The sequence below is a fragment of the Protopterus annectens genome, chromosome 4.part0 (genome assembly GCF_019279795.1).
Source record: "Protopterus annectens isolate FY-2018-M chromosome 4.part0, PAN1.0, whole genome shotgun sequence".
Classification (NCBI taxonomy): Eukaryota; Metazoa; Chordata; order Ceratodontiformes; family Protopteridae; genus Protopterus; species Protopterus annectens.
This window is the reverse complement of record NC_056733.1, coordinates 1,034,191,534-1,034,213,911: the sequence shown is the minus strand read 5'-3', so window position 1 is coordinate 1,034,213,911 and position 22,378 is coordinate 1,034,191,534. Positions and strand designations below refer to the sequence as shown.

The 22,378-nt window shown below is 39.0% G+C and overlaps 1 protein-coding gene across 2 annotated transcripts in view; it reads left to right on the top strand.

The window, feature by feature from the left end:
• Positions 1 to 22,378, top strand: part of LOC122799721 (protein bicaudal C homolog 1-like) — a 1,306,264-nt gene that overhangs the window by 985,016 nt on the left and 298,870 nt on the right. For both annotated transcript variants that reach the window (XM_044068975.1, XM_044068974.1), the window contains exon 15: positions 2,733 to 2,772. In XM_044068975.1, the coding sequence (XP_043924910.1) occupies positions 2,733 to 2,772 (40 nt within the window). The remainder of the gene's footprint in view (positions 1 to 2,732; positions 2,773 to 22,378) is intronic.

The window sequence follows — 22,378 nt, the reverse complement described above, 5'->3', positions numbered from 1 at the left end:
TGCGTGTGTGTGCAGACATTAAATACTTACTTAACTTATATTTCGGATTTAAAATGCTTCCCCCAACAATAATTACATATGCTACAACAAGTTTGAAACCTTTGGCAGAAGAATTGTTATACATTAAAAATATTTAGGAAAAAGTATGTAGTAATTAAAAAATACAAAACAACGGCCTGTTTTGTAAGTGCAGCAATGCAGTACATGTGCTTTATTTGGGGAAATAATGCCCTTCCAGGGGTGCAGACACGTGACCTCATTACACCCCTAAACACTCAATCTCATATACACCTATTGTGAAAGTCACTCTAGTTACTTCCCTGTAACTACGTTACAAACCATCAGGGTATTTTACCTGTGACTCAGAAAATGTGATTTATGTAACGTGTAAAATGTGAACCCTTCTATATTGGGGTAACTGGAAGCAAGTTTAAAATATGTCTGAGTATTGATATCAAAAATCAAAATGAGAATTATGTCCATTTTAAACATTCAGTGGCATGTAAAAAGAATGTGGTTCATATTTTTCTGTACTTGACCGCATTTCTCAAGTAATTAATGATGGAGATATGGAAAATAAACAGGATATTTAAGTTGTTTCAATAGTAGGTTTTATTTGATAATAGCCTTTTTGTGAGCTGCACTTATGCCCTGATCTCTAAGAGCATTTTACCGTCAAGGCATTTAAGTCTTTTGTTTGCAGCACCAATTGTATTTACATCTGTGCATATGCAGGTTTAATTATAAACTTGTAATGTTCAATGGTGTGTGTTTTTAGTTCACATGGTCAGTATTACCCAACTATTTAAGTTATATTATATATGTGTGCATTGAAAAGATGAACACACTTATTGTCAGTAATTAATATGAATAGTTTCCTTAATTTTCCCATTGTTACATATTTTTTTACTTTTTTTAAGAAACCATTTACTGTCATAGCACATATTCGCACAAAAAAGTAAAAAAAAAAACAATATATTACATTGGACATAAAACATTTACATACCCCTGTTAAAATGCCAGGTTTTTGTGATATAAAAAATGAGACCATGATAAATTATTTCAAAACTTTTCCCACTTTTAATGTGACCTATAACCTGTACAATTCAGTTGAAAAACAAACAAATCTGTTAGGGGAAAAAATATAAAAAATAAAAAAACATACAATATACTGGTTGCATAAGTGTGCACACCCTTAAACTAATACATTGTTGAAGCACCTTTTGATTTAATTACAACATTCAGTCTTCTTGGTACACACCTGCCATCAATTAAAGAGACTCTGGTTATCCCCAAATAAAGTTCAGCTGTCCTAGTAGTATTTTCCTGACATTTGCTCAGTTGCCTGCTACAGTAAAAGCCATGGTTCGCAGAGAACTTACAAAGCATCAAAGGGATCTCCCTGGATTTATTAGCTTCCCTGTGTTACTTCTCCTGGATTTGTTATTAACTTACCCTGTGTTATTTCCCCTGGATTTGTTATTAACTTCCCTGTGTTATTTCCCCTGAATTTGTTATTAACTTCCCTGTGTTATTCCCGGGATTTATTATTAACTTCCCTGTGTTATTTCCCCTGAATTTGTTATTAACTTCCCTGTGTTATTCCCTGGATTTATTAATTTACCCTGAATTATTTGCCCTGGATTTGTTACTAACTTCCATGTGTTATTCCCCTGGATTTGTTATTAATTTCCCTGTGTTATTCCCCTGGATTTATTAATTTACCCTGAATTATTTGCCCTGGATTTGTTACTAACTTCCCTGTATTATTCCCCTGGATTTGTTATTAACTTCCTGCGTTATTTCCCCTGGATTTGTTACTAACTTCCCTGTATTATTCCACTGGATTTGTTATTAACTTCCCTGTGTTCTTCTTCTTCTTTCGGCTTTTCCTGGTTAGGGGTCGCCACAGCAGATCACCTTGTCCGCTCATGATTGGCAGTGGAGTTTTACGGTGTCGAGTTGCCAGCCTGGCGCCCAACCTTCCACAGAAGGCACACACATGCACACACTCACACCTAGGGCCAATTTAGAGTGTCCAATCCATCTTCAGCATGTCTTTGAGATGTGGGAGGAAACCGGAGCACCCGGTGGAAACCCACGTGACCACAGGGAGGACATGCAGACTCCGCACAGAAGGCACCCAGCCGAGGATCAAACCGGAGAACCTCTTGTTGTGAGGCGGCAATGGTAACCACTGCACCACCGGTATTTCTCCTGAATTTGTTATTAACTTACTATGTGTTGTTTGCCCTGGATTTGTTATTAACTTCTCTGTGTTATTTCCCTGGATTTGTTATTAACTTCCCTGTGATACTTTTGAGTTTTTGTGGTTACAGATGGCAATGGCCTTAGTCCTATATAGTCGTCTTGTTGTTCTACTGTTATTTTAAATAACCTTAGATAGAGAATTAAACACCTCATTGAAATGTACAGGTTTGATGTTAACAGTCATTTTACAGCTTCCTATGTAAATCTCACACCAGTATTCAAAGTGGACAGAAACATATTTATCCAAGTGCACAGTGTCCTGCTAATTAAGCAGAGTCAAATCACTGTTTCAGAAGGTGTTTGTGTTTCACATTGGAGTAATATAAAACAAGTAGATTAATTCTATAAGAGCATGATTCAAGACAACTAATTTTATTTTTATTTTTGTGGTTATTTGGCTTCTTTTAAGTTATACTGTCAATGTTTGGCTATGTCTAAGATGTTGTGTTCCTTAATTGCAGGACTGCGACTATGAAAAAAAGAAACTGCTTGCAACAAAAGGTAAGGTCTCAGCTTCTTAAATACAAAAATAAAAATTAAATGACATTTCTCAGTTTCAAACATATAAAAAAAAAAAAAAAAAAAAAAAAAACAAGCAGAACAAACGAACTGAGTAAGTGAAACTCATTAAGCAACACACCCAATGAACCTGCAAGTGATACCAGTTAAAAATATTTTTCTGGGAACAAGCCTAATGCACCCTTCACCGTACCTCTTAACCGTACAGATTTTCCCAGAATGTCCAGATTTTTCCCTCGTATTTTTTTGTCTGTTCCTCATAAAATGTGTGTTTTTCTGCCAAATCACTGAGGATTGAAATCACTAAATAATTTAATTTATTTGTTTGTTTATTTGACATTTGTTGTTATACATTTGAGTTTTGGACTTCATTTCCTTCAGAAAATACATACAAACATAAATCATGTTATGATTTCAAAGTTTATAAGAGCAATATTTAAAATCTGTCCCTGTTTTTGGGTCTTTGTCCCTAAGTTATTTTAGGCTCTGTTCAGATTTCTTGTGCTAAGAGGTTGAGATCTATGACCCCACCCCCAGTGTAGGGCCTTGTCCCCATCCCCACCCTACTCTTTATTTACATTATCTGGCAAAAGTGAGAAACTCATTCACACTACTGCGATCTCAAGGTACAGGCAAGCAGTGCAAAAACATTTAGGTACTAGCTTGAAGAAGGCTACAGTTCTTAAGATACTGTTAATTAAGCAGTAGATCCAATTAGTTGAGCTTTTAGAAATAATTCAGTAATAGTAAAAAGGAATGCCAAGATCCTGTTTGGGTAAGTGCTTTTGTGTTTGATTTTCCATGAAAATGTATCTTTGTGCTTAGTAGTTTTTGTTTTATTTTTATTTCTTTTTTGTAAATTTGGGAAAGTTTTCCTTAAATGTTAAATGTTTCTTTCATCTGCACATGCAGTTTATCTTTGTCTGATTTTGTGTGTGTGTGTGTGTGTGTGTGTGTGTGTGTGTGTGTGTGTGTGTGTGTGTGTGTGTGTGTGTGTGTGTGTGTGTGTGCGTGCGTGCGTGCATGCGTGTGTGTGTGTGTGTGTGTGTGTGTGTGTGTGTGTATGCGTGTGTTGGCAAACTGTTACAAATGTCATGTGATAATCTGTATTTCATTTCCATGGTGTTTGCTCTTAATTCATGGCTGAGCAACTGTTGAGTTAGTATAATTAAATAAATCTGTATATATTTTTATTTTTTTATTTTTAGTTCTGTTATTTGGCAGGTATACATCACAGAAACCCATTCTCATCCCTGACATATTTGCAACAACAGTTCAGTAGATGATAAACATTCAGTATTCCAAAGGCATTAATGCGAGACATTGATACCACCAGTTTGAACAAGTTGTAATAGAATAGTAATACACCAACACAAGGTGTCCTAAATGTAAGTAAAACATATAGGTAGTCAGTCTGCACAATGAATGAGATTTTAACAACTGATTAATCACACTCAAAACTGTAGCATGTACATCTGGAAAGAAATAATCTGAAAGGAAAAAGGGGTAAGATATACAAAGGTCATCACTAGAGTAATCAGGTTCTGTAATAGGAAACATTAGGACCACTAGAGTGTCAGGCCAGTAACTTTTACATTATTATTAACATCTTTTGATTGTAAATCAATTTGAACAAGCTTGTCTAGGTCATTCCAATGCAGTGACTGCAAGCTGCCATTGAGAATACTTGCTTCTTAGTGATGTCCCAAATTTGAACAAAGTTGTGATGCAGCTAATCTCTAGTAGTGGGAAAATGTTCAATACATGGATTACCATTGCAGTACCCTAAGCTATATGGGTTAAACCCCCTGCACTGGCCAGATCCCCAGAACTTTGGGCACCCTTCCAGTGCATATGAGGTGCTCCATATAAAAGGTAGTTGGACAGCCAAAGCACTGTAGAACTTTTTTTGCTACCAAAATGACCATTTCTTCACTGGGCCCTGTAATTCTGTCATTCAGCAAAGGATTCTTTAAGAACTGGACAGATAAGTGCCCAGTGGGGGAAGCTTTCCTATTTGTATTGAGATTTGTGTGGGGAATTTGTGATGTTCATCGTGTTTCACTGTTGCAGTCCTTGCAAAATGGGTTATCCGGCTCCCGGTAGCCCATAGTCAGACAGAATACCAAAGTCCTTGGTATATGAAGTTGGCTGTCTTCGGATTAAGCCTGACATCAGGACGTCAGGTACAAAGGAAGGCAACTGATTTCATTTCCTCAGTCTTTTTTGCCGCGGAGCCCGAAGCAGAAACATTTTGCACGAGTGCCGGTCAACCGAGTACCTTCTTTTTATTTTCCGACTGCTTAGTTGAAGACATCCTCAAATAAGCACCCCATTGGGGACCCTCTTTTCTTACTTTAACGAATGTCAAAGAAAGTTAATAACTGTCTTGCCTGTAGAAAAGAGATTCTGCACCATGATTTTCACTCCTATTGTATCACTTGTTTGGGCCTTAAGCCCGATGTCCCTAATAGTGTTCTCTGTGCTTCTTTCAACCCGCAAACCATACGCCATAGAGCTAGGATCTTGTTCAAGCATTTCGGAGTTTGGCCTAAGTTCATCGGTATGGCGTCTTCTGGTCTCCCGACTTCAGATGTTCCTAAGAAGTGCAAGGATAAGGACCGCGACAGGCTTAGGGTTAAATTAGCCAACGACGTCCCTGCTAAGTTGGTTGTCGGCCCAGTGGTAGTCAGTGAGGCACTTTCTTTGCCCCTGCTGTCTATGGATGTTCAGCAGCAGGCATCTGCGGAGACCTTTTCTGAGTCCTCCATACCGCAGGCTTCCACTTCGTCTCCTGACCCTCCATCAGTCACTGCCTCTGATGGATATGGAGCAGCTAAGCAGGAGCCGGCTTCTGAGGCCTCTTTTCTCCGCCCGGAGACCAGATCCAGACTGACGACCTTGGTTCAGACTAAAGTGGTGGCTAGGCCTCCTGAGTCCCTCCGGCTTTCTAGCAGGCCTTCCAGCCAGAAATCTACTCGAAAGCAGGCGCCGGCCTCCCCTCAAATGTCTCAGTCTCAGATGATTAAAATGGCTAGTGATCTCTTGACCCTTATCAGGGGCTCTCAGCCACCTCCTTCTAAGAGGGCTAGGGAACTCTCCCCAGAAGTTTTGTCTGCCTCAGACTCTGAGGTTTCCAGCAACTCTGCTGATGAAGAGGAAAACTCTCAACTTTTTTCAGGTTTTGAAGATTCTGATGCAGAAGACTCCATCCCTTCTGCCTCCCCTCCAGAAGATTTTTCTTTTTGGAAATACTCTGAATACTCTTAGGGAGCATTTCAAATGGGAAAGTCAGGACTACCCTCAGTCTAAGAAATGGATTAGGGAATTCTTGGATTTGCCACAGCATAAGCCTTTGGCTATTCCTCCAGTTTTGGAAGTTGTTGATGATGTTTTCTTGGAGAATTCTTTGACTCCTAATTCTGTTCCTCCTGCTCCCAGAAAGCCTGACAGGTATTATAGAGTTCCTGATTCTCATCAGTTCCTTTTCAGGAATCCTACTGCTGATCCAGAGATTATTTCTCAGGGCCCTAAAGGTGTTAGAGCCACGGTTGCTAAAAATCCTGTTCCTTCTGACAGGGAATCTAGGGCCTTGGGTAGATGGGGTAAAAAAGGTTTATACTTCTTCCACCCTGGTGATTAGGTCTGTTTAATTGTCTTTTTCATATGCTAAAGTATCAGCAGCATACCTTGGAGGCCATTAAGGCTAAAATTGCTGGTGTTCCTTCCCTGATGGAGAGTAAGGACATGCATGATTTATTGAATTCTGGTGTCCCTTCCCTGATGGAGAGTAAGGACATGCATGATTTATTGAATTCTGGTGTTCCTTCCCTGATGGAGAGTAAGGACATGCATGATTTATTGATTTCTGGTGTTCCTTCCCTGATGGAGAGTAAGGACATGCATGATTTATTGAATTCTGGTGTTCCTTCCCTGATGGAGAGTAAGGACTTGCATGATTTATTGAATTCTGGTGTCCCTTCCCTGATGGAGAGTAAGGACATGCATGATTTATTGAATTCTGGTATTCCTTCCCTGATTAAGAGTAAGGACATGCATGATTTATTGAATTCTGGTGTTCCTTCCCTGATGGAGAGTAAGGACATGCATGATTTATTGAATTCTGGTGTTCCTTCCCTGATGGAGAGTAAGGACATGCATGATTTATTGAATTCTGGTGTTCCTTCCCTGATGGAGAATAAGGACCTGCATGATTTATTGAATTCTGGTGTTCCTTCCCTGATTAAGAGTAAGGACATGCATGATTTATTGAATTCTGGTGTTCCTTCCCTGATGGAGAGTAAGGACATGCATGATTTATTGAATTCTGGTGTTCCTTCCCTGATGGAGAGTAAGGACATGCATGATTTATTGAATTCTGGTGTTCCTTCCCTGATGGAGAGTAAGGACATGCATGATTTATTGAATTCTGGTGTTCCTTCTCTGATGGAGAGTAAGGACATGCATGATTTATTGAATTCTGGTGTCCCTTCCCTGATGGAGAGTTAAGGACTTGCATGATTTATTGAATTCTGGTGTCCCTTCCCTGATGGAGAGTAAAGACATGCTTGATTTAGTGAATTCTGGTGTTCCTTCCCGATTAAGAGTAAGGACATGCATGATTTATTGAATTCTGGTATTCCTTCCCTGATTAAGAATAAGGACATGCATGATTTATTGAATTCTGGTGTTCCTTCCCTGATGGAGAGTAAGGACCTGCATGATTTATTGAATTCTGGTGTCCCTTCCCTGATGGAGAGTGAGGACATGCAAGATTTATTGAATTCTGGTGATCCTTCCCTGATGGAGAGTAAAGACGTGCATGATTTATTGAATTCTGGTGTTCCTTCCCTGATGGAGAGTAAGGACATGCATGATTTATTGAATTCTGGTGTTCCTCTTCTGATGGAGAGTAAGGACATATATGATTTATTGAATTCTGGTGTCCCTTCCCTGATGGCGAGTAAGGACATGCATGATTTATTGAATTCTGGTGTTCCTTCCCTGATGGAGAGTAAGGACATGCATGATTTATTGAATTCTGGTGTTCCTTCCTGGATGGAGAGTAAGGACATGCATGATTTATTGAATTATGGTGTTCCTTCCCTGATGGAGAGTAAGGACATGCATGATTTATTGAATTCTGGTATCCCTTCCCTGATGGAGAGTAAGGACATGCATGATTTATTGAATTCTGGTGTCCCTTCCCTGATGGCGAGTAAGGACATGCATGATTTTTTGAATTCTGGTGTTCCTTCCCTGATGGAGAGTACGGACATGCATGATTTATTGAATTCTGGTGTTCCTTCCCTGATGGAGAGTAAGGACATGCATGATTTATTGAATTCTGGTGTTCCTTCCCTGATGGAGAGTAAGGATATGCAAAATTTGTTGAATTCTGCCACTCTTGTCACTAAACATTCTCTACATTGTGGTTTTGACACTTTGAAGGCTTCTTGCAGGGCAGCTGCCACTGGTTCTGTTATTAGAAGACATGCTTGGCTCAGGGAACAGCTCCTTTCTGAACCTGTCAGATCTAAATTATTGGATGTACCTTTGCACAAGGACTATCTTTCAGCCTCCTCATTTTAGTAGCCATTACCCTTCTAAGAACTTGACTTTTCCTGACCCTAGTAAACAGGGTCGCACTAGGCCTAGGGGTTACAGGTCTTCTAAGGGACAGACTTCCACCCCCTCAAAAGGCTAAGCACTGGCAGGCTTCATTTTCAAAATCGGGGAGTTCTAATCAATCTTCACAAAGCAAGCATTCCCAATGACTCCGGCCTTCCCCTGCCTGCCTCTGTGGGCCCAGGGTTTCCTTTGGGGGGAAGGTTAGCCATTTTTGCAGATGTCTGGTACACCATCACAGATGACAAATGTGTGCTCAAAATAGTATCCCAAGGCTACAAGTTCTCCGTTCACACCTCCCCTGTCCTCCAAGGATACCTAGATATTCCCCCACTTCAAAGGGTAGAAGAAGAAAAACAAGTGTCTTCTTTGCTAAATCTGGTAGCAATAGAGCCAGTTCCTGCACCACAGATAGGCCAGGGTTTCTACTCAAGACTTTTCCTGGTTCCCAAAAAAGGGGGCACCTGGCTCCCTATTCTGGATTTGTCCATTCTAAACACTTTTCTGGTGATTCCCAAGTTCAAGATGCTCACTCTTCAGCAGTTGCTGCCAATGCTGGCCAAGGATTCCTGGCTGGTGACTTTGATCTCAAAGAAGCTGATCTGCACATCACAATAAGGGAAAGCTGCAGGCAGTTCCTTCACTTCAGGCAGTTCCTTCGCTGCAGGCAGTTCCTTCGCTGCAGGCAGCTCCTTCACTGTAGAGCTGGGAACAGGCACTTCCAGTTCTCTGCACTGCCCTTTGGCGTATCTACTGCTCCCAGATTTTACAAAATGCCTGGCTCCAGTCATTTCTTTTTGCAGAAAGAGAAACATTCAAATTTACCCTTACTTGGACGATTGTCTTATTCAGGCAAACTCTCCAGAGCAACTTCTAAAGGATATGGACTTTGTAAAGAACCTTCTCATCTCTTTGGGCTACACTATCAACGAAAAGAAGTCAAAATTGGTACCCACCAGGGAGATTGTATTCCTGGGAACGAGTCTGAACACAGTTGCCCAGATGGTATTCCTCCCTTAAGAGAAACAAATGGATCTTTTGAATTACTTCAAAAATTTGGCAAGCATGACCCAGCTCTCTGCAAGGCAGTTCCTGCAAGCCCTGGGATTCATGCCTTCATGTATTCTGATGATTCCATATGCCAGACTGCATATGAGGAAAATACAATGGTACCTCAAAAACCTTTGGTGTCAACACACTCAGGATTTAGACTTGATACTTCCTCTGATTCCCTGCCTGCAGACGTAGTTCCTTTAGTGGTTGACAGCCTGTGCACAGAACAAAGGCCTGCCTTTCTGTCCACCTCCTGCCAGTCAGACTCTCACCAGAGATGCCTCAGACTACGCTTGGGAGCACATCTAGAGGGCAGATGCATTCAGGGGACTTAGAACTATCAACAGGTTCATTTGCACATAAATCTGAAGGAATTGATGGCAGTCCAGCAGGCCTTGATGGCTTTCAAGCATCTTCTCTCTCCTGGTACTCTTCTAGTTAGGGCAGACAACACAACAATCATGTGGTACATCAACAAGCAGGGAGGGACTTGCTCTTACCCCCAGTGCAGACAAAGCATGATACTGTGGTCCATAGCAGCTTCCATGGGCATTCATCTGATCGCCCAGTTTCTTCCAGGAAGACTCAACACCTTAGCAGACTGGTTGAGCAGGCAGGTCCTGGATCCTCATGAGTGGCAACTAAACAAGACCATCTTCTATTGCATCATTCAGCGTTGGGGCACTCCGCAGGTGGATCTCTTCTCATCTCCGACCAACCACCTTCTTCCAACCATTCGTACCAGGGATCATCACGACAAGGTTTGGAAAGTGGATGCTCTGTCCTTCCCCTGGACACAGCTCTCAATCTATGCATTCCCTCCTCTGCCTCTTCTTCCCAGAGTGCTGTTAAAGATAAGGGATGAAAAACCAAGGGCCATTATCATAGCTCCAGACTGGTCCAGGCAACATTGGTATCTACTACTTCGCAGTCTCTCAGTCTCAGCCTTGGCATCTTCCCCGATACCAGATCTCTTGGCTCAGGAGGGGGGAAAAATTCTGCATCCTCATCTTCAGTCTCTGCATTTGGCAGCCTGGCTCATAATTTAAACCTTTCCCAACAGGTGGTTGAGGTCCTTCGTGAGGCCAGGAGTCCTAGCACTAGGAAATCTTATGCAGATAAGTGGAAAAGATTCTCCATTTGGATGCAGACTAGAGGGGAAGACCCTTCTCAACCTACTCTTCCTCTTATTCTTGACTATCTGGTAGGCTTACTTAATGGTGGACTTTCCTTTTCTTCTATCAAGATTCATGCTTCAGGTATTTCTGTTCATTGTTCCTTTGAGCAACCCATTTTCTCTCATCCCTTGATGAAACAGTTCCTCAGGAGAGCTAGAAATTTAAAGCCTCCCAGAAGGGCACCTACTCCTGCTTGGGATCTTAATTTTGTACTTGAGAAACTTACTCTGCCTCCTTTTGAACCAGCTGCCTCTGCAGATTTGAAGTTTCTCTCCTGGAAAATTGCCTTTCTCTTGGCTATTACATCAGCTAGAAGAGTTTCTGAGCTGCAGGCCTTAATGGCAGAGCCTTTTATCATCTTCCATGTGGATTGGGTTTCTCTTCGAACTAATCCCTCCTTTATGCCTAAGGTGGTTTCTAGCCTGACTCTTGACCAGTCTATCCACCTGCCTACCTTCTTTCCTAATCCTCAGAATAAAGGGGAGAGGTTACTGCATTCTCTGGATGTACATAGGCAGCTTAGATTTTACCTGGACAGGACTAAACCTTTCGAAAGTAGGATCAGTTGTTGGTCAGTTTTGCTCCTGGAGCTCAGGGTAAAGCTATTTCTAACCAGACCATTTCTAAGTGGATTGCTCATTATATTCACTTTTGTTACTTACAGCATGGCAAAGTTCCTCCACAGAGTATTAGGACCCATTCTACTAGAGCAGCCTATACCTCAGCAGCGTTTTTAAGAGGTGTACCTACTAGGGACATCCAAGAAGCAGCTACCTGGACTTCTGTCCATACTTTCACTAAACATTACAATTTACCCTTGTTTTCTAAGTCCAGGGCTGGTTTTGCCACTGCAGTGTTGCAGGGCCTCCATACCAACCCTTAATCAGTGGGTGTTCCTCCTCTCTTTTGTTTTTTCCCTGGGCTTTGGGAATCAACCCATTTTGTAAGGTCTGCAACAGTGAAACACAATGAACATAGTACAGTTGTGTACACTTACCATAAATGTAGATGTTCGAGTGTATTCACTGTTGCAGTCCTGGTCCCCCCCCTTCTATCCCCCTTTTTTCCTAGGGCACAGACTGGATTTTTATTTTTCTGGTCTAACCTTTTTTTGGAGGGGCTCCTGACAGTTAAGGCAAGAAAAAACAAGGAAATGGAGTCAGCTGCCTTCCTTTGTACCTGATGTCAGGCTTAATCCGAAGACAGCCAATGTCATATACCAAGGACTTTGGTATTCTGGCTGACTGTGGGCTACCGGGAGCCAGATAACCCATTTTGTAATGACTGCAACAGTGTATACACTTGAACATCTACATTTATGGTAAGTGTACACAACTGTACTTTTTTTCTGTCATCATAATTTATTCATGCTGAGAAACAGAGTGATTAAGTCTGTCATATTACCTTGAAAGGAACTGTTGTGTTGGTCCGCGTGTAAAAATTTTGTGAGGAAAAGTTTAATTTTTCACTAAAAACCTTTTCATTTATTGAAACTTATTGTGATTGGAACAGGATATTGTGCTTCTGGGAGACTTTTAAGTGGTTTACTTATCTCAGAACTATTTCTTTCAATGCTGTTCACCTTACCAAATAAAATTTCAGACTTTCTGCCTGGCTAACTGATGGAACAGCAGCTATTCTCAATGGTTGTACCATTCCCAGCACACAAAAGAGAAAACTTGTGAAGGAGTCTTCAAGAGTCAGACCAGCTCCTAATTTGCTGTGGTTGTTCCTCAGACTACCCATCTTTTCTCCTGGTTCTTCTAGTTTAGCCTTCCAAGCCATCAAGGACGAGGGTATAGCCATGTCCTCCGTGGCTGTAGAGATGTACTTGTCAGGCAAGGGAGAGCCACTATTGTCACCATAATCGACAGGATCAAACCTGTGCAGGGAAACCCCAATGCATTTCTAGTCCATAGCTTTAACCACTTGGCCACAATTACAACAGCCTTTTAAAGTATGGAGAATGCAGGCATCAATTCCACTACCTCTTGCATGCTAAGCGAGCACGCTACCATTTGAGATAATTCTCCTCAATCAGTGCCTGGGGAAGTGGCAGGTGAAGGGTCTTCACTAGGCTGGAAGGGAGCTGTTGATGCAGGGTCCAGTGTGCATACAAGTCAGGCTTTATTCAGGGAGAGTGTGCTTGGTAAGAAAAATACTTCTAATCTCTTGTTTCTACTTCAATGGACAGGACAGATTTACTGGTATTTGCCTAGAATCTGATTTTTTTCTATGCCTTCAGAATCTTCAGGCAGAAAAATATATAGCATTCCTTCCCATTCAGACAGGATCTTCCTGTTTGAACAACAGTCAGTGCAGGGAGAAGGGTGTACTTCAGGGGTTTCTTCCCAGTCTGAGCATTCTGATTCTGAGGAAAGTATATTTTCAGATTTCCCTGGTGAAGAAATTTCTTAGGTTCATAGGTTCATAAATTAGTACTAGGTAACTTCCCTTGTGGGCCATTTGAAGCCTAGCCAATTACCCCATGTGAGAATCAAACCCTGCACCTTGTGTCTGCAAGGTAAACACCTTAACCATTATGCCATCCTCCCACCGCTCTTTCACATATATTTTATCTAATATGAAAGATGTGTTTCAGTGGGACCAGAATGAGATTCCTGTGGCACAGAAAATGTATTATGAATTGCTACATTTAGATATGTATAAAGCTGTACCTATCCCCCCTGTACTTCTTGTTTTAGAGAATGTTTTTCTCACCACTTCCATTCTACATGACAGTGCCAGACAACCTAAGAGGTCTGACAGGTTATACAAGGTGCTCCAGGCACACAAGTACCTGCTTTGCAATCCTAAAGCAAACCCACCAGTTATCTCTCTTACTAACTCTGCTGCTGCTGCTGCTGCTAAACAGGTTACTGCTACTAAACCCATTCCTTCTGACAAAGATGGAAAAGCAATGGGTAAGTTAGGGGAAGAAATTGTATTCTTCTAGCACTTTAACTTTTGGGATTTTCAATTGCCAAACTCATATATCAAAGTTTTTGCTTAATCCCTTTTGAGAACATGCAGAAGTTAGTGGTTAACCCTCCTTCTTCTGAGGTAAATAATTTGTGAAATGCTTCTGTGAATGTTGTTTCTGAGGTGACTAAGCATGTTTTAAAATGTGCTTATGATTCAGCTGATTCTTCTTCCAGACCTGCTGTATCTGGGTCTGTTTTGAGGAGGTTTATTTGGTTTGGTTCTCAAAATCTTCCTTAGGATGTTAAATCTGAGATTTGAAATTCTCACACAGATAAAGAGACCGTGTTTGGCCCTTCAGCAGCTGATGTGACTAAGAAGTGTAACGAAAGAGGAAATCTGATTCAAGAAGTAATTCAGGTTTTCAGACCTCATTTTTCAGATCATGTAATAGTTTTTCTTCCTCCTCAGCTCCCTCGGAATTTTAAAACAGTAGAAAGGAGGCTCAAAAGAAGAAGGATAAGCCTCCAAAAATCAGGGATAGTCTTCTCAGTCAGCACGGCTATCTGCCTCTTCAGTTTCCCCCTCCCTTCTACCATAGTAACCTTTCTATGCCCTTCAAACTTTACCTACCCTGCTGGCATTAGATACTCTCATACATTTGGATTACAAACATAATCCATTTGGGAGTAGTCTTGGCAATGGAAGTCCCTTCCTCCTTTTTAGAAAATTCCATCTTGTCCAGGGAACCTGATTTATCTTTTCCTTCCATTCGGAAGGTTACAGGAAAGTGTCCAATGTTAAGCAGATTAAAATTAAGAGTATTGGTAAGGAAAGTTACTTGAGATATGTAATAGCTGTCTTTGAAGAAAAGAAAGTAAGCCATGATAGATAATCGGCTGTCTTTGGAGAGACCTATGAAACTGCTTCCTTGGTTAAGACAACCATAATTTTAAAATATTTTGTTTACTAACCTCTGCAACATATCTCTTATCATCTGAGCATTTACAGTCATAGCACCAGCCCATAAAATGTGTCAACTCAGGGTCAGAAATAGGATTATTTTCTTATTTTTCAAAGCAGAAGGTATTCAGTTACTAGATTCTAATATAATTATCAAAAAATAATCTATATGGGACTTCCAAGATGACTGCATATTGAGTAGCAGCTTAATTCTAGCTTTCCCAGTGTGAAAACAGAAACTCAGCAGAGAAAGCCAATTGACTTGTATTTCTGAGTGAATGTAAGTAACTGGCTAGTAAATGCCAGGAAAAAAGGAAATGCATAGGACCTGAAAGAAAGTCAGCTACAAAAGGTGAGGAAAAACATTAACTGGGAAGAGTACTGTAGCTGTTCAGCAAAAAGCAGTGCAAGCTCCAAACATGACTTCCAGTAACTTAGAGGAAAGTATAAGACAATTGCATATAGACCTGATTAAAATAAACAAACCACTGATGTAGTATGTCAACTCAAATAACAAAATGCTTGAAATAATGGAAGAAGCTTTACACAGATATTTATTTTAAACAGATATTCAGATGTGGCAATAAAATTGCAAAAGTCAGGGGCTGAAATGAAGAAATGTCTGTCTGAATACGAGAGTGTTCGAGAAGAGATGTTTCAAAAATTAATAGAATTAGAGGACATAGCATGTAGGGAAAACCAGAGATTTTTTGCTGTACCAGAGAAGCTGGAAGGAACAGACTGTATTAATTTTATGAAAGCACAAATAAGCAACTATACTGGTATTCCACAGTAGGAGTTCTTAACTGAAAAGGCACATCATGTGTATGCTCCACACCTGGCTATGAGAAAGCAACCTAGACCTTTAATAGTAAAGATGCAATCCTACCAGCAGAAGTAGTTGATTCTGACAAAACTATGGCAGAAGGGCAAAGTACTAAAAGTTGGAGAAAGCAGAGTGTTTGTTGAGAAAGATTACTCAATGTACACCAGGCAGAAGGGGAGTAAATTTATCCCACTATTCAGGGAATGTCAGGAAGCAGGCATGAGATTCAAATTGTTGTACCCAGCTTTCTTCAAAATATTATTTCCTGGAGAGACAGAATCATTTTTTGATGCAGTACATGCTAAGGAGGAACTGCAAAAGTTAGTCCAACAAAAAGTGAGCTGTGAAACAGAAGTAGATTCTGCTTCCTGTTCTTCTGTTTATAAAGACCAAGGAAAGACTGTGCCATTAAAACCTTTTCCAATGTTTCAACAGAAAATGCTTGAGAGGGGAAAAAAGCACAAGAGTTGACTAGAAGAATCAAGAGTGCGCTGGAAACGAAGCAGAGACAAGATTTGGGTGATAGAGATGAACAGGAATAAAGCCAGTAACTTTGAAATTAACAAATGTGGATTACAACCAATAATTAAATTTGTGAAACATGACAGAACAAGAAAATCTGGAAATATTGCACTTTTTTACTTTGTTAAACATGTAGGGGAATTCTGAAGCATATGCTCTACTTCTTGTCATCAATGTTCAAAAAAATACTTAGTAGGGGGGAAGAGGAGGGAGATATTTAACTGTAAGTAAAACAATTTTTTTCTTAATAGTAATATTTTTATAGTGCATGATTTTCTTTGCACGCTATAAAGTAAAGTTTTCTCAATTATTTTTAAGTGTAATAGGGATACTAATGTAAACAGGTGCTCTTTTTTCCCCTCTTCTCTCTTTCTCCTTGTTCATTTCTAAGAAATGCAGACACTAAAAAAGAGCATGACAAATGAACATTTATGTACTTTTTCTAATTCTTGCATAGTAGAATGACTGGATTAAGGTCTTAGCTTGATCTATTAACAAGTTTTAAGAGAAAGCAAGTAAAATGAAAAGGAACACTGAATAGTATAATTTTTTTCTAGTAAATAAATACATGATTAATAGCAACTCTGTATCTGGTCCTCATGTCTCCATGGAGACAATCTGATAAAAAGAAATAGCTAGGAGATAATGTTTTCTGAAAGCATTTAAGTGTTTTCCCAGCTGTTAGAGCTATAAAGGTAAGAGAAAACTAAACAGCACTTAGTAGAAGCACAGTGTGTACCATGCATATTAGCACGGATAACCATTCTTTTAGGTTAATACAAGTCTGTGAGTGTGGTTGTCAGTTTGGGACACGTTCTTATTTGGAGGACAAAACTGCAATATATGAAGATGTACATTGTTTTGTGTTTTTTTATTATGTCAGTAGGTTTTAGGGGGTATTGGGGGAGTGTTTGTTTTTTGAAGGTTTTCAATAAAACAAAACGTTTTGTAAGTGTAACATAGGCTCAAATGGATATGACAAGAAATAACTGCATAAAAGAACCACCGGCCAAACAGTGTATGCATGTCACACAAAAGCTGGAGCTAGACACTTAACAAAAAAGCTGTTACACATAAAAGGTTTCAATAATAACTTTGTAACACAATGATGCTTTCTGTAATGTTCTTAAATGTCAATAGCCTTACAGATAAATACAAAAAACAAAGTAGTCAATTAAAAAATGTAGAGTGTAAATAACTATCCTACAGGAGACATCCTTGGAAAGAACTGAACGTGAATTTGATAAAGAAAGTTTTTCAGGATGGTTATTCAATGGAATACTTGGGACAAAGGAAAAGAGGAGTACTTATATTAATTGCAAAAGAAGCTCCATTAGTGATAGAAGAGGATAAAAAGATAATAATGGTAAATTGTAGTACTAAGGGGCTTCTGTGAGAAATGATCAGCTTTCAGCAAGAAATATTACTTATAGGAGGGGACTGAATTTGATTTGCAGCAATGAAGATGTGTCTGGGGGGCCCAGAAGGGAAAATATAACAAAGCAGGGTAGAGTTTTGAAGAAATTTATGAAAATATTTGGCATGGAAGATGTGAATTCAGTACTAGGAGATCAAAGGAAATTTATATATTATTCTCCAAGATACAAAAACTGGGCTAGGCTAGACAGAATTTACATTTCACACAAACGTGCATTTAATTGAAAATCTTGATATGCACCCAATAACTATTTCAGATTATGCGCCAATTATAAGTAAAATAAAAACTTGGGGTAATGAAATAAAAATGAGACACTGGCGCTTTCCCACCTATCTGTTGAAAACAGAAGAATTTAAGGAATGGGTATCAGAAATTATATAGGATCTGTTAGAGAAGATAGAAATTTCTTCTGAAAATTTAGCTGTTGAGTGGGATAAAATTAAAGTAGAGTTTAAAATTGGGTGGAAATAAAAGAATGGGAGATATGGTTAAGAAGTAACAAGAATTACTGGGTCTATATCAGAATCGCGAACCTTCACACTGTCGAATCTGACATTGTCAACATGTAAACAGCGAAACCGCAGAACATCGAAGAGGTAAACGGAAATCTCCGTAAAGGGAGATTTCCATTTACTTCAATGTAGTGCAGTCTCGGAGTTGGAATATTTACGTAGCGGGGGGTGTGGCGGGCACAGCCTCCCACGTGGGGGGTGCAGGAGGGTTTGCCCCCCTGCTTAAAGCAAGTAGGTCTATTTTTTGACTTTTTGTGATGTTTTTATTAGGTTTTCGATGTTACTGGACTTCGATATGGTGTCGATCATATCGTATTCAAAGTTCAGTAACTTCGAGCATCTAATATAAACCCAAATTATTTAGAGGGACTGACCAATGTTAAAGAATTGCAGAATAGGGGAATCTGACAGAACAAGAAGAGGAGCAACTGCAGAATGCTAAACAGAAAATAAGGGATTACCTGGATAATTTGCATGAGTTTAGAAAGACTGCTGTTAAGCAACTGTTTTTTGACATTAACTCTAGAGCACAAAATTTTTTAGCACAATGACTCAGGAAACAGAAAGTAGAAAGGGCTGTCACCAAGCTTAGGGATCCTATAACAAGGCAGATAGCAAAAGATCCTGTAGACATATTAGAAATATTTCAGAAATTCTATGAAAGTGTGTATAAACAGAGAAATATGGAAATCAAGAAAGAGTACAAATGGAAATGTTTATGAAATAATTAAATATGCCAAGGTTAGAGGTAGATGAGGCTCAATTACTAATAGATAGCATAAGAGGAGATGAGATAAAATAGTGATGTATAAGAAATCTACAGGAAAGACCCCAGAAATATATGGTATTCCTGTGGACATTTGAAAGCTAGGAGGGCAAAAACTGATAAAGATCCAGAATGTTTTGTTTAACAGTATTTTGAGTGGAGGAGAAGTACCATCATCCTGGAAGAAATCAATGGTAGCAGTAATATATAAAGGGAGTGAAGATCCATCAGATCCAGCTTCATACAGGCCCAGTTCAATACTAAACCATCATTATAACGCGCACATGTCTATAATGGCTAAAAGAATGTCAAAAGTGATGCCAAAATTGATAGATATGGATCAATGTAGTTTTGTGGAAGGGAAGCAAACATTTATTAACAGAACACTGATGATCCGGAGGGAAACAGAATGTAACCACTGCTGTTGGTGTGTCGTGATGCAGAGAACGCATATGACAGAGTAAGCTGGGACTTCATGACCAGGGCAATAGAAGCATTTGTATTCCCTGATAAAATTGGAAGGCTGATTAGGAGGATATATGAGGGATCGGAGGTGAAAATTAAGGTGGGTAAGTTCCTCTCTGATAATTTCTGCTTGAGCAGAGGAACCAGGCAAGGACGTCCACTTTCCCCTTTGTTATTTGCATTATATTTAGAACCACTGGCAAAGAAAATAAGGGACTCAAAAATTCAGAGATATAATAGGTAAGGTAGACAAGAAATGCCATCTCTATTTGCAGATTATATTATTTTATACCTGATAAAATCAGAAAAGGACATTTCAGTCTTGTGGAACATTTTGAGATAGTTCAGTTTTTTGGGGATACAAAATTAATGAAGCTAAAACAGAATCAGTAGCTGTAAAGATTCAAAGATTCAAAGAAACTTTATTGTCATGTAGGACCACACAAGTGCAGCCTAAATGAAATTACAAATGTCAGCTCACGAGAGAAATGCAGTGCAAATACTGTAGATACAGCGGTATCAACGAATAACATAAGAACGAAAATAACAACACATATGACATGCAAAAGATAGTGCACATTACATAAATACATTCAATACCCATTATCCAGTGATAAATAATAAATAAGTACCCACCACCAAACTCCTACACTGCTAAGATAGAGAATAGAGATTAGTGAATAGCAGCTGTTTAGTTACTATATTGCACTTGTTAACCTTAGACATGACTCAGTATAGCCATCATATTGCATAATATACCCACACATTAATTGGCTCAGTAATATACATATCTATGGGGACACAATAAAATGAAGAACTTAGGAGTATGGATTAAAATGATTCTGGTGTGGCAGCTAAAGATATGTGGGAAGAGACTAAACAAAAGATAATACAAAAATGGAGAAACTGCAAGTTCTGTTATATGGATATGAATAGTAAGACACAAGCAGTTAAAATGGTTTAGTCCCTTGAGTCTTGTGCACAGGTCAGGCATATTTTTATCAACCAGAGGAGAAACTGTGGATAGCAACTCATAAAGAGCTGAAGGATTTTATCTGGGAGGGGAAGATGACAAGAGTCAAGTTGGATAAGTTGATTCTTAAAATAGAAGAAGGCGGACTGGGATTACCCAATTTGAAATGGTATTTCAGAGACACACAGTTAAGGCTCGTATACATAGCACAAGAAGGAACCTATAATTCAAAGTGGAAAGAGATGATGATGAAATGGGGAGAAGCTCAAGAAACAAGGAGATACTGGGATTTTGGATGCAAATCTTTAAGGAGAATAACAATAATCATAGAGAATATTATATTCATAAAGTAACAGAAAGTATTCTAAGAACTAAGCCAGCACTGGAATAAAGAAACGAGAGTCTGCCAATAGGGATGACTGCAATTTGGTATACAGACAATAGGCAAGAGAGGGCTGGAATTTATTGGAGATAACTGACAAGGTATTGGGAGCAAATAATTAGCGAGGAAAGGGTAATAGAATGGGAAGATGCCAAGAATTTATTTGGACTGCAGGCTAGAGATTGCCTTCCCTATCAAGGATTGATATCTGAGTAGAAATAGGGGGGGGTCCTATACGAAAGACCAGCACTGATAAAGTTTTTAGTAGGGTCTAGAACAGAAGCTGCTGTTAAAAAAGGAATAATTAGTAGAGCATATAAAATATTACATGATAACTATAAGAATCTATCAGAGGAGGATAGAACGACCGAGAAACAGAGACTGGATAAGCAATTCACAAAGAAACAATGGGGGGATATATGTACGCCTCCCAAATATGCAACAAAATCTAGAAGATTTACGAGTTTTGCTTGGAAATGTTTACATATGTTTATAAGCTGATAACCAGTAAATGAGCCAAGACAGCCAAATAAACTAAGAAAAGTAAAATGAAGTATCCACCAAGCACAAATAAATCGATGCTCCAAGGTAATGATGCTTTAATAAGCACTGTAGAAACACTCCAACACAAAGACCGGATCTTATAGTACAATAACGTATCTACTAAAACGTTTTCGTCACCAACTTCATCAGTTATACATCCATTTTAAAAAAATAAATACTTTTATATATTGTTTGAATTTCATCACAGTTCAGATGACCAATCATATTAGACCATTTGTTAGGGTTAATTGTTGAAGCTAATTAATTCATACATTCTTCTAAGACAAAATTAAAACCACTTCTCTAAAAACATATAACATAGATCCTCCCTTTATTTACAATAATTGTTTAAAAACTTTTAAAACTTTCCTTAAAAACTTTTTAAAAACCATCATTTAAAATGATTTAAAATAATTTCTGCATTGAGTTTAAATAAGGCATGTGAATTATTATGACATGTCACCATCTTGTGGCCATAGTGTAAATTACAACAAAACCAACAGCTAGGAATTTGAAAGTTCTGTAGAAAAAGTATTTCTTATAGTTGTGTACAAAAGAACATGACAGTAAAATTAAACCTTGATATAACTCTTTTGTATTAGAGTTTTGCAGCTCTCAACTTCAATACCTGAGCCAATGAAACCATATCGTTCAGCCCAAAGTTACGGTTGGCATCTAAAAAAAGTTGCCAGTACAGTTCTTTGTATTCAATAAGTGTTTCCCACATCCCACCTCTTGGGTTGGTGGGGACTACTTCTAAAATGAAAAAAGAATAGCCTGTTGTATTACATTTAGTTGAATGCTTGCTCAATGCATTTTTCTCATTCATCACCTTAACATCATATAAATGCTCATATATTCTCTGTCTGAGCTTTCTTTCACTCTTCCCAACATAGAAGGAGGGACATTTTTTACAAACAGCTAAATATATGATGCCTTTGGTGTCGCAATTAGCAAATGTATTCAAATGCAAGGTCATATTTCTTGCTTCCAAAAACATTGTTTCACCACAATACAAGTGTGTGCAATATTTACATCTCCCACATTTGTATAATCCTTTCTTGGATTTGTTACTGTTGTTGCGTGTGTTATAATTCGTCCTTCCTTCCAAGTAATTTTTGATGCTCTTCCCTTTACGATAGACATGGGATAACTCTTTATCAAAAATATGTTCAAGGTCTGAGAATTTTGAAAAACTGTACCATTCCCTTGAAAATATGTTCCTAACAAAGGCTGATTGTTCATTGAAGGTTGTAATTAACCCTGTTTCTTTTGCCCCAAAATTGCTTGCTTGCCCTTTGTAGTGGCTCAATTTTTCTTCTTCACCTAAAATAGGTGCAAAGACATCTGTTCTTTTTGTGTTAACTTCTTCTAGTACTTTGTTGAACATTTCCAAAGGATACCCTCTCTGAATAAA